At 37.0% G+C, this 16336-nt stretch overlaps 1 protein-coding gene across 3 annotated transcripts in view; it reads left to right on the top strand.

Moving 5' to 3' along the window:
- RELN (reelin) overlaps nucleotides 1–16336 on the top strand; it is a 510762-nt gene that overhangs the window by 305326 nt on the left and 189100 nt on the right. For all 3 annotated transcript variants that reach the window (XM_005550435.4, XM_065542420.1, XM_045387530.2), the window contains exons 12-15: nucleotides 6401–6552; nucleotides 13691–13803; nucleotides 15137–15345; nucleotides 16107–16235. In XM_005550435.4, coding sequence (XP_005550492.3) covers nucleotides 6401–6552; nucleotides 13691–13803; nucleotides 15137–15345; nucleotides 16107–16235 — 603 coding nt within the window. The remainder of the gene's footprint in view (nucleotides 1–6400; nucleotides 6553–13690; nucleotides 13804–15136; nucleotides 15346–16106; nucleotides 16236–16336) is intronic.

Genomic DNA, 16336 nt, shown 5'->3' with positions numbered 1-16336 from the left:
ATGAGCCACCATTCCCAGCCTATAATGTATTTTAAAATAATTCACGCATCTCCTTTGATATCTGTTGCCAAATGTGTGATATTATAGATATATGCTATTTGTTTGGTGTTCCTAAAAATTATTTCCCTGGATAGTCTTTGCTTTGAAAATAGAATTAAGTAATTCTAAAGTAAGTATACATGATAAACTTTGTGCAAGGAATAAATATACATGTTTTCAAAAACTAGAATGATTAAACATTTTACCTAAAATAGCTGTAATTCTGTTTGCATATAATGATTTCCAACAAAGTTTGGCTGCTTAATGAAATTTGATGAAACTGCTGTCCATATATTGAGAACTGAGCCTGTGGCTTAAATACATTGCTTAGAGACACTTCGATATATAAGCTTTGGATGAAGAAATTATGGCTAATAAATATTATATTTATTTTCCTGATAAGAAACATATCTTCATACCTTAGGATAATTATTAATATTCAGTAACTAACAATTGTTTTTGATTTATAAAATTGCTTTTTATATAACAAAGTCACCAAGGATATTTAGAAACAAAAATAGTTAACCAGACTACATTTAAAAATCGATTATTTAACATGTTAAAATAAGTTGAACCTACTCTAAAAGAGAAGCTTGCTGATTTGAAAGATGACATCGTCCTTTAATTTGTTAACACTCCTGATGACATAATTGACAGTCTAAAATGAACTAATTAGCTTACCTCTTTTAGTTCTCCATCATTGCTAATAGTAATCAGCCAGCCGAAAATTTGAAACTGAAAACAAGGCTGTCTGAGCTCATGCAATTCCTTTTCCTCTGCAAACCCATAGAAATGTTGGATCAAGTATGATAATTTTCTTCAATATGTAGCCCTAGGATAGGGGAGGAAATGAGCAGATACCTAAAACAAAGGGAAATTAAAAACCTGATTAATAAGCATTTAGATGAAACTTAAGCAGTTCAGGATGGACTGACATATGTAATCTAAGGCTGAAGATTAGAGTTAAAAATACTCACACAGGATCTTTGGCAGATGACAGATAGAACAGATATTCTTGTATAAATATGGAACCTTGAAGAGTTCCTTCTCCATAAAGACGTAATTAGGATAACAACTTCTCTCATTGATTCAAGAGTGAAAAAACTCCCAGAAGAATGGAAACTCCAAACAAATGTGAAATTCACGTTCATTCCACCCAGGTGGTGGGGAAATTCTTAACTGAGGAATTAATGTAAAAAGAAATTCAGGACCAGGGAACCTCCAGGATGCTCACAAATGCAAATGCAAAACCCCTTTGTAAAAATATTTCTTCTACACAAAGTGTGTAAAATTGATGCTGGAAATAAGTCCACTGAAGATGAGCTCACAACAAGAATTATGATCTCTGTGATTTTATGATTCACCAAAAAGGACAGTTATCAGATACAACAAACAGAAGAATAAGTGCATTCCAATTGAGATAACAGAGAGAGATGAGTAAATATGATTAAATGATTTAAAAGATTTTTTTTTAATCTAAGTCATTTTGAAAGAAGAGGATACTATGAGAAAAGAATATGTAGATGGTAAAAAAAGTCAAAGAAGTGGGGCACAGTGGCTGACACCTGCAATCCCAGCACTTTGAGAGGCCAACATCGGCAGATTGCTTGAACCCAGGAGTTTGAAACCAGCCTGGCAACATGACAAAACACCATCCCTAAAAGGAAAAATACAAAAATTAACTTGGCATGGTGGCGCCTCCTTGTAGTCTCAGCTACTGTGAGGAGAGCCTGAGGTGGGCGGGTCACTTGAGCCCGAGATGTTAAGGCCACCATGAGCCATGATTGCACAGCTGTACTCCAGCCTAAACAGCAGAGCAAGACCACTTCTCAACAAAATCAATCAATCAATAAAAATTTAAAAATCAAAGAAAACATTTAAAAATGAAAAATACAGTGATGGAAATTACATATTAACTATGAAGGTAAAAATAGAAGCAACTGAAGAGAGAATTGGTATATTGAAATAGAGACAGATCTGAGAAAAAAAACACATGTTGCAATATAAAAAGAAATAAAGATTAATGAGAGAGTGAGAGACATGGAGAATAGAATATGACATTTCAATACAGATCCCATAGAATTTCCAGAAAGAATATAGAATGAATAGAGGATAGTTAATATTTGAAAAGAGTGACTTACATTTTTTGAGAGCTGATTAAAGGTTTGGATCCCCAAACTGACAAGGTACACCAAGTTTCCATAGAATAAATAAAGTAAACTTACACCTACATACACTGCAGGAAAATTTTAGAATACCAAACACAAAAATGCAACCAGAGAGAAAGACAGATTATTTACAAATGAGCAACAATTCAATAGATAGCTGCTTATCAGTAACTAAAGAGACATTGGATTCTTGTCAAGATCCAAGTAGGGTTTTTAATATAACTCAACAAAGTGATTCTAACATTCATTAGGAAAAGTTAACAAGGACAAGAGTAGGCAAGACAATTATGAAGAAGTGAAAGGTGTGGCTGAGGGACAGAGGGAGCTCAGCTATCAAGAGCTATTTTACATATACAGATAACATATATGTGTACACGTACCATATGTACGATATTTAAATTGGTTTGGACACGGAGATAGACATATAGACTAATGGAGGAAAAGAGAGAGACAAGTTAATTGTAGAAACAGACTCACGTTTATAGGGGATTGTTATGTGACAGAAGTGGCATTACCCATAATTAGGGCCAATGATTAATGGTTCTGGAATAAATGGCTATCTATATAGAAAAAACCATATTGGATCTCAAACTCATTCTTTACCTCAAATCAATTTCAGATTCATTAAAACCACATAAATGTGCAAAGCATAGCTTTAAGGCTTTTAGAAGAAAATATAGACGAATATCTCTCTGATTTCAGGATAAGGGAGAATTGGATAAAAAAGGCACAAAGCATAGAGAAAAGATAGATAAATTCTACTATATTAAAATTAAAACTCATCTATACATCCAACGAAACAAAGTGAAAAAAGTACAATACATATAGCCAAGAAAAGAGTACTACCTGAAATATATAAAGAATTCAAATCATAAAAAAATGAGAGAAAAAAGCGATCCTAATACAAAATGGACATAAATGGGCAACTCAGATAAGAGTAACCCCAACTGGCCAATAAACATGAAAATATATTTAGCCTCACTACTAATCCTGTAAAATTTCATACTCATCTAATAGGCCAGATTTTAAAAACTTGGCAAAACGAAGTGATGGCAAGCTTGTGGGGACACAGGAACCTCGTACCCTCCTGGTGGAAACATAAATGTATCCAACCATTTTGAAGAGCAATAATGAAGTACCACATTGCCCAGCAACTCCACTTCCAGATATATGCTCTACCAGCCTTTCTTAGCAGAGATTCCTTTGTGCTAACCCCAGAACACAGAAAATGATGCTACTACGTCCTCAATCCTCCTAAAGCAGGTGCACCTGCGATTCTAGACACAAAGGCGAAAAAGCAATTCACTAATATAATGGGTGCCTTGGGGTATTAGGACTCATTTCTCTCACAGACACCAGTTAAGAAGGGCTGATAGGGAAACTCCCACCTGCATATGTAAACACACAAGGACCTTTATATAGCCTTGTTAATAATAACAAAAAAGATAGAAATGACCTAAATGTCTGTCAAAAGTTTATGGTCATTCCCCCAAACACCAGTTTATGACTTCTGTTATAGCCAACATGTATTGCAAGGTTTTTGTTTGTGTAGTTTCAGAGTTCTGTTGAATGTGGTGTTCTGTAAACACCTGTTCCCCTAACCATGGAGCTGTCTTTGACCTTCTACTTTGTTTTCACTTCTCACTGACACAGCTGGGACTTGTGTGGCAACAGATGGGTCCGCCTTGAAAAGGTGAGGGAAGAGGAATCAGACAGACTGGTAGTAAGGGTGGAGAAAGAGTATGAGTAAGGGAAGAGGCAGCTGTGGGCAGAGAGGCCAGATCTCTATATAAGACCATTCATCTAGGCCTGTGAATCTTTAAAAGAGATCTAAACCTGAAAACCTCTCTGAATATTTTGGGCATTTAAAGTGTGTGCCTAGAACCTAGACTAACAGAGAAGCTAAAGACCAGGTGGTCATTGCAGGGCTTGGATCTAGACAGGCAGATGGTGTAGGAAATATCTAAGGGAAAGAGGAGGCTGAACCATCAGAGCTATGATTGTAAGGTGACGCAGTGCCAAAGCCTGGCAGCAATGGTAGCAGTAGGCATTGAGTACAGATACAAGGGGACTTTGAGTGGAAGTGGTGGTCAGACCTGCCTGATGTGTGGTCAGGAGCAGAAGATGGTGCTTTCCAATATGCCAATTGGAAAGGCTGCTTTCCAATTTGTGCCAATTTGTGCTAATGGCATGAATTGTCTCAGAGGATAGGGCAAAGATGTGGCTAGAGACAGCAGAGGAAAGTGAGGACGGGATACAGTCAGGGCACTCTACAAGTTTCATTTATTTTCTGAAGATGGAATCCCTTAATCCCGCCATCACTCAACAAGAATTATTGAGACTCTGCTGGGTGTTGAACACTGAGCTAGGGTCTAAGGACACAAAAATAAGATGCAGATCCTGTCTTAAGAGCTGACATATCAGGGATAAAGAAAGGCAAGTAAAGAAACGATGGCAGTGTACTGTGAGAAATGAGATCACAAAGGAAGAATCTAACTGAGTCTGAGATGGAGTGGTGGGGCTGGGTAGGAGGAGCCAGGAAGTTTGGGAAAGACTGTTCAGAAAGGTGTTTGATATTTCAAGGACATCTTGAAGAATGACCCTGAGTTTGTTTGATAGACAATGAGTTAAGGTTCAGAGGGCTGACAGAGAATGTTTTAGTGACTTTGAATTCACATTGTATGGCAAAAGAGTTTGGGTACAAGGCAGAAGAGACATGGTACAAGGCAAGAGATTGGGCTAGAAATGTGTTCTTGGACCAGGCCAAGAAGGACTGCATATTCTGCATTAAGGAACTTGGAATTTGTCCAGATAGCAATGGGGAAGCCCCTGAAAGACTTTAAACAAAGGAGAGATGTAATCATATATGCAGTTTAGAAATATCACTGAGTGTCTACTAAATAGAGTCTGAACTCCCCTCTTTCCAAACTCTCCATGGATTCTTTCCACTGTACTATTCAAATGTATTTTTTCCTCTTCCGCAACACACATCCTCCACCAAGGTCTATTGATGTCTGCACTGTTAATAGTGTCAAGGTCATTCCCATTTCTTTTTTTTTTTTTTTTTTTGAGACAAGAGTCTCACTCTGTCACCCAGGCTGGAGTGCCGTGGTGCGATATGGGCTCAATGCAACCTTTGCCTCCTGGGTTCACGCCATTCTGCAGCCTCAGCCTCCGAGTAGCTGGGACTAGAGGCACGCACCACCACACCCAGCTAATTTTTTTGTATTTTTAGTAGAGATGGGGTTTCACCGTGTTAGCCAGGATGGTCTCGATCTCCTGACTTCGTGATCTGCCTGCCTCAGCTTCCCAAAGTGCTGGGATTATAGGCGTGAGCCACCGTGCCTGCTGGTCATTCCCATTTCTTAGCCTGTACTCATATGATTTCATCAACACGTTATGCGACTGTGGTAAGAGCATAGGCTCTGGAGTCAGACTGCATGGATTTGAATACTGTCCTCTTCCTTTGCTAGTCATTCTTAACCTCTCTTCTCTTCATCTCAGTTTCTTCATCTAAAATTGGGGTAGTAATGGTGACTATCTCATAGGGTCACTGTGAGAATTGAATGACTTCAATGTGTAAAGGACCTAGAAAAGGATCTGGCCAGGTAGTTGACACTCAGTAAAAGCCAGCTATTTTTATTCTCTTCTACGTATCCAATTACCTATTTGATGAGACCCAGTTTAAATCCCATCTCCTTTTTGAAAACTTGCTAGACTTTTGCCAATTCTTTTCATTCTATTGAAAAGATAGACTTTTCATTCTATTGCTATTTTCAATATGTAAAACATCATGTAAGTATTTATATTATGAGTCTGTCTTTTAGACTTCACTGTTTCCTTAGTTCATTGATTTCCCAACTCAACTATAAGTACTTTAAGAATAAAAAGTGTATCAGTCTGGAGCATGGCTCTGATCACAAGTAGACACACCATATACAATATTGATTAAATTCATCCCTCTACAGGTAAACTATAACTGTGAATGTAATGTGTTTAAAGGTTATTCACTACCTAAAATTTGTGTTTAAAATTTATTCATTACCTAAATAAAGTGCCATATCTTTATTTCAGAATTATTCATTACGAAGTAAGTGTCCCTCACTAAAAACAAAATGTTATGCTTTATAAAGATTTGACTTAATATAATATTCTAACTCTAACTCTTAAATCCTTTTTTTTTTTTTTTTCAGATGGGATGTCTTGGGAGCTGTCATTGGTACGGAATGTGGAACAATAGAATCAGGCTTATCAATGGTCTTCCTCAAAGATGGAGAGAGGAAATTATGCACTCCATATATGGATACTACCGGTTATGGGAACCTGAGGTTTTACTTTGTGATGGGTAGGTACATTTTGCACAAACTTTGTTCACCCTGGGGTAGATCCTAGGCCAGCACCTATTCCTGAGGAAGTAAGGTTGTTTGTTGTCAACTACATAAAATGAACATTCATGAAATATGAGCTCTGCAGACAGAGCAGAAGCCCGTGGTACTCACCCGTGTATCCGGCTAGCCCCACTGGAGCCAGCCTATAGAGAGTCGTGGCTTGCCATGGTGAGGCCTGAAGAAAAAATGCTGTAATACCTTCCTTCTACCTCTCCCACCATGGTTATAGCTGAAAAGACAATGAGAGAAAAGCTAAAACAAAGCAATTTCTTTTTCCTAGCTTCCCCCCAAAAATAGTCATCAAGGTGAGCCTTGGTTTTCATGAATATCTCATCATTTTATAACTGTTTTGTAATAGGAAGCTGAGAAATTTAGGTTAATACTTCAGTAATACTCTCTATTTTCTAATAAGTTTGCAAACACATTAAGAAAAAAAATGTGTTCATAAGTTATAGTTTTCTTCAAAGTATTGTAGAGCAAATATAGTTGGAAAATTACCCAAAAAGGAGTTAGAAGGTTGAACTTTGTGACCTCCAAAGTTAATCCTTTTAGTCAACAAGAGCCACAGTTACATATTCTCTCACTGATGTCATTCCAGAAATGTGAGTAGATGTCACATGCCTTCTTTGTTGAGTGACTGGAAAAGCACAGGCAACATCTGGAAGTGAAACAGGAAATAAACACTGTCTACCTTTGAACTTACTAGCGAAGATGTCAGTTCATCAGGACAAACAGATCTCCTGAGTCTCACTTCAGCAGTGGCGATTTATTTCTCTCGTATTCCTCACTTCACCTTTTTGATAATCATACAGCTCAGGGTTGCATGGGAAACCTCAGATTGTATCCTGCTCTCAAGTATATTACCTATGTGATGCTAACTCATTTTCCGTAATGATCTGTTTGATAACAGAGAAATTGTGCATATAAAATAAAGTAATGTAATCTCACGTTTAAGGATAACCTCACCTTCACTCTGAACTGGTTTGTATATTTAAAGGCCCAGAGCTCATTTTCTTTACATAATTACAGTTCAAACTGGCTCTCATTTTATCAAAAGGGATTCCTGGAAAACCTTAAGCCCTCCTCCAAAAAAGTTGTAATAAACATTTAGTATGCCAGCGTAATTTAAGTTTTTTCCCTCTTGCCCATTTTTGACACGATATATTTCATACTTTATTTTGATTTTTTATAATAAATTAGCCATATTTGGTGATTTATATGAGACTAACTCATCATTATATAAGTTCCTTTATATAATTGTCATATTTATATAAGAGATTAAGTAATCTTCAATTTTTCCTGGAACAAAGCATATTACTAATCAAGGAATTAAAACAGTATTGACTATGATAGGGAATTGATTTGAATGAGCCCAAAGAAGTACATTATCCCCAGTAAAAGCCTCTTCATTCAATTAAAACAGTAAGGAATGCCTATTGAATATAGAGCCTTGAGCTAGGATATATGGAGAATACAAATAGGGAGAATAATGTCACCTAAATCACAGAGTTGCTGGTCAAATGAGTTAATGTATGAAAAGCACTCAAAACCGTGCCAAATAAATATTTAGACTCAGTATATTTCTGTTGTTATTGATATAAAAATTAATCAGAGTTCCCACCCACAAGTACCATGTGACTACAAGGTAGAATGCAGTGTGCTGTAATGGAATGAAATGCTATGGGAGTATAACAGAAGCTGTTATTGCAGTGGAGGGATTAGGGTAAAGCTTCATGAAGGAGATGGCATTTGAACTCACCCCTGAAGGATGGGCATGATTTAAATTTAAGGAGAGAATTCCAAGCTAAGCCATTATGAAAAAAAGTCACAAGAATAAAGGTATGTGATATGTTTGGGGCTGGGTTATTTTCCCAGTATAGATAAGTGGAAGCATGTAAGATGGAACTAGAAAAGTAAATTGGAGCCAGAGTAGTGATTTTCTTTAATTCCTACTAAGGAGTTTGGATTTTCTTTCTCTAGGTAGTATGGAGCTATCAGAAAATTCCTGTTAGTTCAGTATTACATGATCACCTGTGTTTTAGAAAGGTAATTCTAGCCCAAATATGATGAAAGATTGAAATAATTGGAAATTAAAGGGCAAGAGATCAGTTAGGGTAGGGTTGCTAGATTTAGAAAAGAAATATGTGTATAAGAGAGTAAGTGTGGAATAGAATATTTTGATGTTACTTATGTTAAGATCAAGTTTCTGGAATGCCATATGAAGGGAGAAATTCTATTCAGGATATGAATCAGATTTGAAAATCATGCATATGCAGGTGATAACTGGAGCCACTAGAACTGCTGTGTTCTCCCAGGCAGAAGGTATATGACAAACAATTCTTAGGGAGAACCCTCATCTCTAGGTATAGGTAGAGGGGGAAATAGTAAAGCAGACTGAGAAAGAACATAAACAGAGGTGGGCAGAAGGTGTTATTGGAGCCTAAAGGAGGAAGGAAGAAAGTGGTTCAGGGTGGGATGGCAGGGAGATGATCAGCAGTATAAAGAATGCCACAGAGAGAGAGATCAACCAGCATAAAGACTGAGAAGCCACCAGTGACTTTGGAGAGAGTTTTCCCAATGATGTGGTGCCTGGAAAGCCAAATACATGGAGTTAAAAATAAAAATATGTCCCTGAAAGAGGAGGACTGCCACTTCAAGAGTTTTATCAGTAGAGAGAAGAAAATAAATGGTGGCTGGATCTTGAAGAAACAGCAGCACCCGGGAAAGGTGTTTTTAGGATAAAACAGATGGATAGGATAGGGTAGGGTAGCATAGGGTAGAGTAAGGATAGGGTAGGTTATGATAGGATGGGATATGGTAGGATAGATAGGATAGAACTGGACCTATAGAAAAGACTAAAATTTTGTTGGTTGATGGGAAATAAAGACATATGGAAAGAGATTTAGGATGAGATAGTTATAAGTAGCCCCTCACTAAATACAGTACCTTAGGAAAATCAGACTGATTGTTAATCTGGACTCGATCACACTCTCTCCCTCTCAGGCCCTGACTGTATGTTCTGCCCTTGGTTCATATCAGTCTGCTGTGAGCACATTTCTGGAAAATTTGCTCGACTTTCCAAGTTCAGTTCAAGATCTATTTCCTTTATTCATATATTCACGTATGTAACACCAATTCATTGAGGACAAGTATAGGGCACTGTTCTTAGAACCAAAGTGCAGTGAATTAGACAAAAAATAACCTAACAGACATCAACTCATTCATGTATTTGTTTATGGTTCCTCCAACAAATATTTAGTAGGCATCTGCTATATGCTCAGCTCTTTTAGCTTACATTGTACCCTTTTCTCTGTATTTTTACTGCAATTAGGGCAGCACAACACAGTTTACTGCCAATTATTATTCTTTAAAAATGACTGAAAACAATATTTAAAATATTTTAAACCTGACTGCCCCATTCATTTTTATTGAAATCTTCCTGCACCTTAATTTCTGTACAAGATGCCTCTGAGTCACACCTTTCCACAAGGTGCCAAAGGCTATGAAGCTGAGGAAGAATCCATATCTCCCTGTCGAAGCTGCTGTCATTGACACTTCACAGAACTATAAATTGCTCCCGGAAGAATCTTTCAGATAAAATGTGTCATCATTTTCAAGTCTTGGCTCCTTTAGGACTTTTTTCTTCTGCCGTTCTGGGCTGGGTGTGGCTCTCACGTGCGTTTCAGTTATCTCTGAAGGGCAGATGCAGTTCATGAACTGTTCTTAAGAGAACAGAGAGAAGTTACAGAAAACGGGTTAATGAAATTAGAGAACACTGATAGTTCAGTACCTGCGTCATTAGATATGGTGCACTAAACCCACACTGCCTGTGATTATTCACCATTTTTGTCCTTTTTTGGTAAATCCTTAATATATAATTATAAATATCCTATTTTATTTATATATATATGTATATAGCCTCAATTTAAAATTTTTGCTTTCTAATATGAATTTCATTTTCATGTGGATCTTTTCTCCAGAGACCATCAATTAGAACGGCTTTAGTAGCTGTATTTATCATAACACTGAAGTATGTAAGGAAATGCTTGAATATATGATATAAATGTCAAAATCATAAGATTTTTCTCTACGGGTTGTTGAACAGTAAACATTATTAGGATGAGATATACATTGTCACCATACCTGACTTCTCCATTCTCAGTTCAAATTACCTAATCCAGTAAATATTTATTATATGCCAAATTACATGTGCCTAACATATGTAGCATGCCAGACTTCAATGCTTTGCAAAAACCATCCTCCAAGACTTACCTATTGAGTGGTAGTAAAGGTTTGAAGTCAAACAGAATAACATTAAAGACATGCTTTACTTTGGGACTATAGGCACATTATATAACATTTCTTGGCCTCCATTTCACTATCAGCAAAGTGAATCTGTATTAATTCTTACCTGAAAATGTTGTTAGGGGATGAAAAGAGATAATGGTTGTACTTGATTTTACATGGTGCATGGTTCTTAGTAAGTACGTAATGAAAAGTAGACATTTTCACCCTTACGTTATCATTAATAATACTCAAGGAGTCTGGCTCCAAAAGAAACCCTGATCCAGACGGTACCAACCACCATTTGCAACATCACTCGTTGTCAAAACAAAAACCCACAGATTTCCTTGGGAATAAACAAAATTATTGGGCAGTTTTCTCACAAATGACTCAAATATAAAATCAGTGTGTCGTGAGCTGGAAAATTCGATCTACCTGTAAAACCTTTCAGATCAAATAGAGAGGTCAGTTTCCCATGGCTTCATCCTGTAACTCACTGCTATCCCATAAACTGAGCTGTTCTAGGAACACACCAATGGGGTGAGAATGTGTACTAAACTCTCTCCTTCCCTGGCTCAGCTAGAAACAGGCTTACCCCCAGATTCCCACAGCCCTCTCCAGTTTGTCTTAAAGGGCTTCGTTTTCAGTCAGACACTAGCTTTTCTGCCATCAAGCCAGCTTCCTGGGTTGCTTCCAACTCATGTATACTTAGATACGCCAAATAATTTTAGAATTCACCTAGAAGAATTTAGTTAAGAATATTTGTACAACGTAATTCCAATAGTGTATTTTCAAAGTCAAATATAAATCATCTGTTATTTAAATTATTAATTTAGATCATCAAAAGTTGTTGCATTCTGGAAGATGAAATAAGATGTATCATATAAAGAAGACACCTGGCCAATCAGAATGGGCCTCATAGGTGACCTTAATGAGGTTACTGCAGTCAATTGTACAGATCTCAGGTTTATAGATTCAGAAAATGAGTTTTCTTAATTACCCCAGAGCTGACATACTGGAGACCAACTCATGCTCTAAGCTCAGAGGAGACTTATGAACAAATCATAATTCTCATCAATAGACTATGGAAATTTAACTGCTAAGCATGAGGGAATAATCAATGTTTATGGAATCAAAAAAGATATATATCACCCAGTAATTTTAATGGCAGCAGTTCCAGAGCTATGATAGCCTGATGCATCCTGTTCCACTGTGGGGGACATTTTGCAAATGAATCCCGAAGATTTGCCTTGGTCATTAAGGACTTCTCTATTCCTACCCAGTGTATGGACATTCTATGAAAGTCTTGCCCTCTGATATCTGATTTTGTCTAATATTCCTTCTATTGTTAATGAAGTTTCTTGTACTAATTCAGTTCTAGCTTTCCCGCTTAATATCACATATCAGTCATTTCTCCCCAGGATCAGACCCAGTTACTTAGGTTGAGTTTGACCCAGACATTTACAAACAATTGACACTTTCTTCTTAGTTTATTTAATATCAGATGCTGAGTCTCAGCCATTATTTGTGTATTTTACTAAATTAACTCTCAGAGGGTAGTTTTATTCTAGAATGCTGATGTTGTTTTACTGTCGTCAGAGAGTATTAGCAACAGCAGTTGCCTGTAGATAAAAATTAACATTGATGGTAGTTGATTTAGGAACTGAAGAAATTTTTTAGAAAGATAATAATAAAAGAAAAAGAAGTTAGTGTTATAAATGTGGAGACTTAAGGATAGAATATTTGCCAGGAAATACATGTACATCCCCATTGTCCTGCTGTTTTGGTTGGTACGATCACGAAGGCTAATGGTGGATTAAGAGAGGCTTCTAGTTAGACATGTCATCCTTTAATATTCAGGTCGTACAGACAGTTGATAGAAGCAAGCAGTAGCAAGAATTATTGACTGGGGCTGAGTGTGGTGGCTCATGCCTACAATCTCAGTGCTTTAAAAGACAAAGGTAGGAGGATTGCTTGAGTCCAGGAGTTCAAGGCTAGCCTGTGTAACATAGGGAGACTCCGTCTCTACAAAATAAAATATTTTAAAAAGAATTATTAATGGAATGAAGTCATGAAAATAATGGGTTCAAAGACATACATGTACCCCTGGCTCTTCCAGTAGTTAGTTATATGATCTTAGCTTCAAGTACCTGCTCTGTCATTCAGTGCCATTATCAGGATGATCGTAGTTGCTCTTCAGCTTCAATGGCATATTGTTTTTCGTGACTATAGAGTAATAGAGAACAAAACACTCTATGTACCTTCTAACAATCAAATGAGATACCAAATATAAAAATGAAAAATGTAAAACATATTGCATTTAAAATACAAATAATATGCTAAAATATTAAAGATACTATGTGCAACAGTTTAACTAACACTACTTCAGAATTCCTTGATGCAAGAAGTCATAACCCTTGTTTTAAAACCATAGCCAATAGGTTCTGAACTTTGGTCATAAAAACCTCAAATTAAAGAAATAACAGTTTATTAAAAAGCAGAGCACGTCTTTTTAATGTGGGTTAGAACATGAACATGTAGTTGCTGCTCAAAGTAGACAATTATTTGAGTAATCCCATGAAGCAAATAGCTACTTTGGCCTTCACAAATGTCAAGTCTTTGATCTTTAGCATGGCCTACTTGAACTATCGTTATAATTTATTTCCTTGAGTCTGTTTACCTTTGTTTAGGGTTATTCTTAAGTGACAACTGGGTACTATAATGATTTTTTATTCGGAAATTTATCACTATATTTGATATGTTTATGGATGCTAGTTGGTACTAGCAACTTAAAATTTTTGTTTTGTGCAGGAGGAATTTGTGACCCTGGAAATTCTCATGAAAATGACATAATCCTGTATGCAAAAATTGAAGGAAGAAAAGAGCACATAGCATTGGATACCCTTTCCTATTCCTCATATAAGGTACACATGCCAGTCTGTGTGGCAAATAGACCACCTCAGACCACCCTGGACAAGCCCAGGTCAAAACTACAAAGACTACTCCAGACAGAAGATACATCCCTGTTCTGGCAGGCCAGAGGTCGCCAGATTTCTTTAAAAGTGAAATGGACATTTTATCATTCATGTTTTTTCCTGATACAAATGAAAAATGAGTTATCAGGAAGGAAGAGTGAATTACAGTCCATCAGAGACAGTAAGGCAGAACCCGATAATCTGACAGTTATTCTTGTCCCCAAGAAAGCCCTAAATGTAGCTCTAATTATGCCCCCTCACACACTTGCTGTCAGTCATAATGAGTATTTGTCCAGCATTTTGAGATCTCCTAGGTAGAAGACACTGTAGAAGCACAGGTTATTATTATCTTTGCTTTTTTCTTTGCTAATTAGAGTTACCGATTTGAGGTTGGCCTTTTTTCTTTACCCTTTGGATATAGAACAGGTGTTAGCTCTGGTTATTTGCAAACATCTTCAAAATTATGTGAGATACTCATCATAAGTTGTAAAATTATTTTTTGTAAAAGTAGATTTGTTTGTGCCTAAGCCACACCCACATACTCATTATTCGTTAGCCTTTTCTTCACACTGATGGTACCCTAAGTAGTTTTAAAAGCTTAAACACAGCTAACATCTAGCATCTCAGGGTTTAAGTTAGAAAGACAAAACAAACATCAAGGTTAAAATGGGAAACAACCAGAGTGAATATCCAGCACATTCCATGTGCAAGGGTAACCCAAGTTATACCATTTGGGATTTCATAAAGGACTATGTTTCCAGCAGTGGCAAGGTAGAACTACACCTGCCCTGGTCATCTTCATGCCTCATATCAAGTCAGCTTTGTGAGTTATAATGCATTGACTCATTGGCTCTTTTGTCCTATTTTCACAATACTAATTTGGAAAGCCCTTAATATGATACCAATCCACTTTCAAAGAGGACTGATGATAAAGTATAAATGTCAAGTTGCCTTTGTCTTGTGCTAATTAAATAAAATGGATACACATGCTTAGATAACTCTTAAAGCCCTTATATCAGTTTATCTTCAGGCAGGGAGAGCCTAATCAAACACACACAGAGGCCACCACCTCGTGCACAGGAGGAATTCTGAGTCACTAAATTGAATGCTCCTTGAGGATAGCGTCTTCTTCATGAAATAACAAATGCAACACAAAGGACATTTCCTGGTGCTTAATAAATGGCAGTTACATACATGGTGTTTACTAGGCCAAATCTAGGAGAATTTACATGGATTAACATAGAAAGGATTATGAGTGATTCTGGTCTCCTTTGTTGGAAAGGTTCCATCTTTGGTTTCTGTGGTCATCAATCCTGAACTTCAGACTCCTGCTACCAAATTTTGTCTCAGGCAAAAGAATCATCAAGGACATAATAGGAATGTCTGGGCTGTAGACTTTTTCCATGTCTTGCCTGTTCTCCCTTCTACAATGTCTCACATGATACAGTTTTCCATCAATCTGGGATGTGGAACACATCAGCCTGGTAACAGGTAGGAAGCCCTTTTTTGTAAGTGTACAAAACTAAAAATGAGCTTGCAGGTTTGACTATTAAATAAGAGGTAGTTTCTAAGTAGAGTTTTAACTGGATTTTAAGTAAAATACTCATTGATGAAATAACACACTTTTCCCAAAAGAAAAGTTCTTCAATTAATATGAGGGGTATGATTGGATAGATTTCAAGTAGGAATGGCTTCATTCTAAGAGCTTGATCTTAGGTGTCAGAGGTGTTTGCATGTGCTGTGGCAACCATCCATTACAACAGATTGCTAAGACAGAAAAAAAAAAAAAAGCAACTGAAAAAAAGCTTGACCTCCTGTCGGCTGGTGACCCCCTAATAATAAGCATGGAAATCAATTAGCGCTTTAAGAACTACGACTTCTCAGTTTCACTTGCCCAAGTGTTGCTCGTATTTTTTCTAGGAATTTTGTCGGTGTTACATTCACAGGATGAAGTGACAGTGTGAGACATGGTAATTGCCTTGCCGCCTATCAAACTCAGGAGCATAAACTCAAGTTACCATTTGTTGTCTTTAAAACATAGTTTGTTTATAGCAGTAATTTAACTAATTGCCCTTTGAAAGCTGGTCAGACTTTAGTGAAAGACAAAACAATCATTTAGGGAACAGCATCTTTAAAAATTTTTACGCTGTTTTTACAGATGTTTAATGTACTTAACCAGAGTTGAAAATTTCATTTTTTTTGTTATTTTACCCTCCCCCATCTTCTGTGTGTGCTTGTTCTGGTTTTATTAGTGTCAGCTTGGAGTTTTCTACCAACCATGGACGTTCCTGGTCCCTCCTTCACACTGAATGCTTGCCTGAGATCTGTGCTGGACCCCACCTCCCCCACAGCACTGTCTACTCCTCTGAAAACTACAGTGGGTGAGTACATTCTCTCTGAGATATTGAAATACTTGAATCCATGTTGCAGAATAAAAATCAATGAGTAATCCTGAAATTAGCATTTTTGTCATAATAGGTAA

Source organism: Macaca fascicularis, chromosome 3 (assembly GCF_037993035.2).
Source record: "Macaca fascicularis isolate 582-1 chromosome 3, T2T-MFA8v1.1".
NCBI lineage: Eukaryota > Metazoa > Chordata > Mammalia > Primates > Cercopithecidae > Macaca > Macaca fascicularis.
This window is presented reverse-complemented; position numbering and strand designations above follow the sequence as displayed.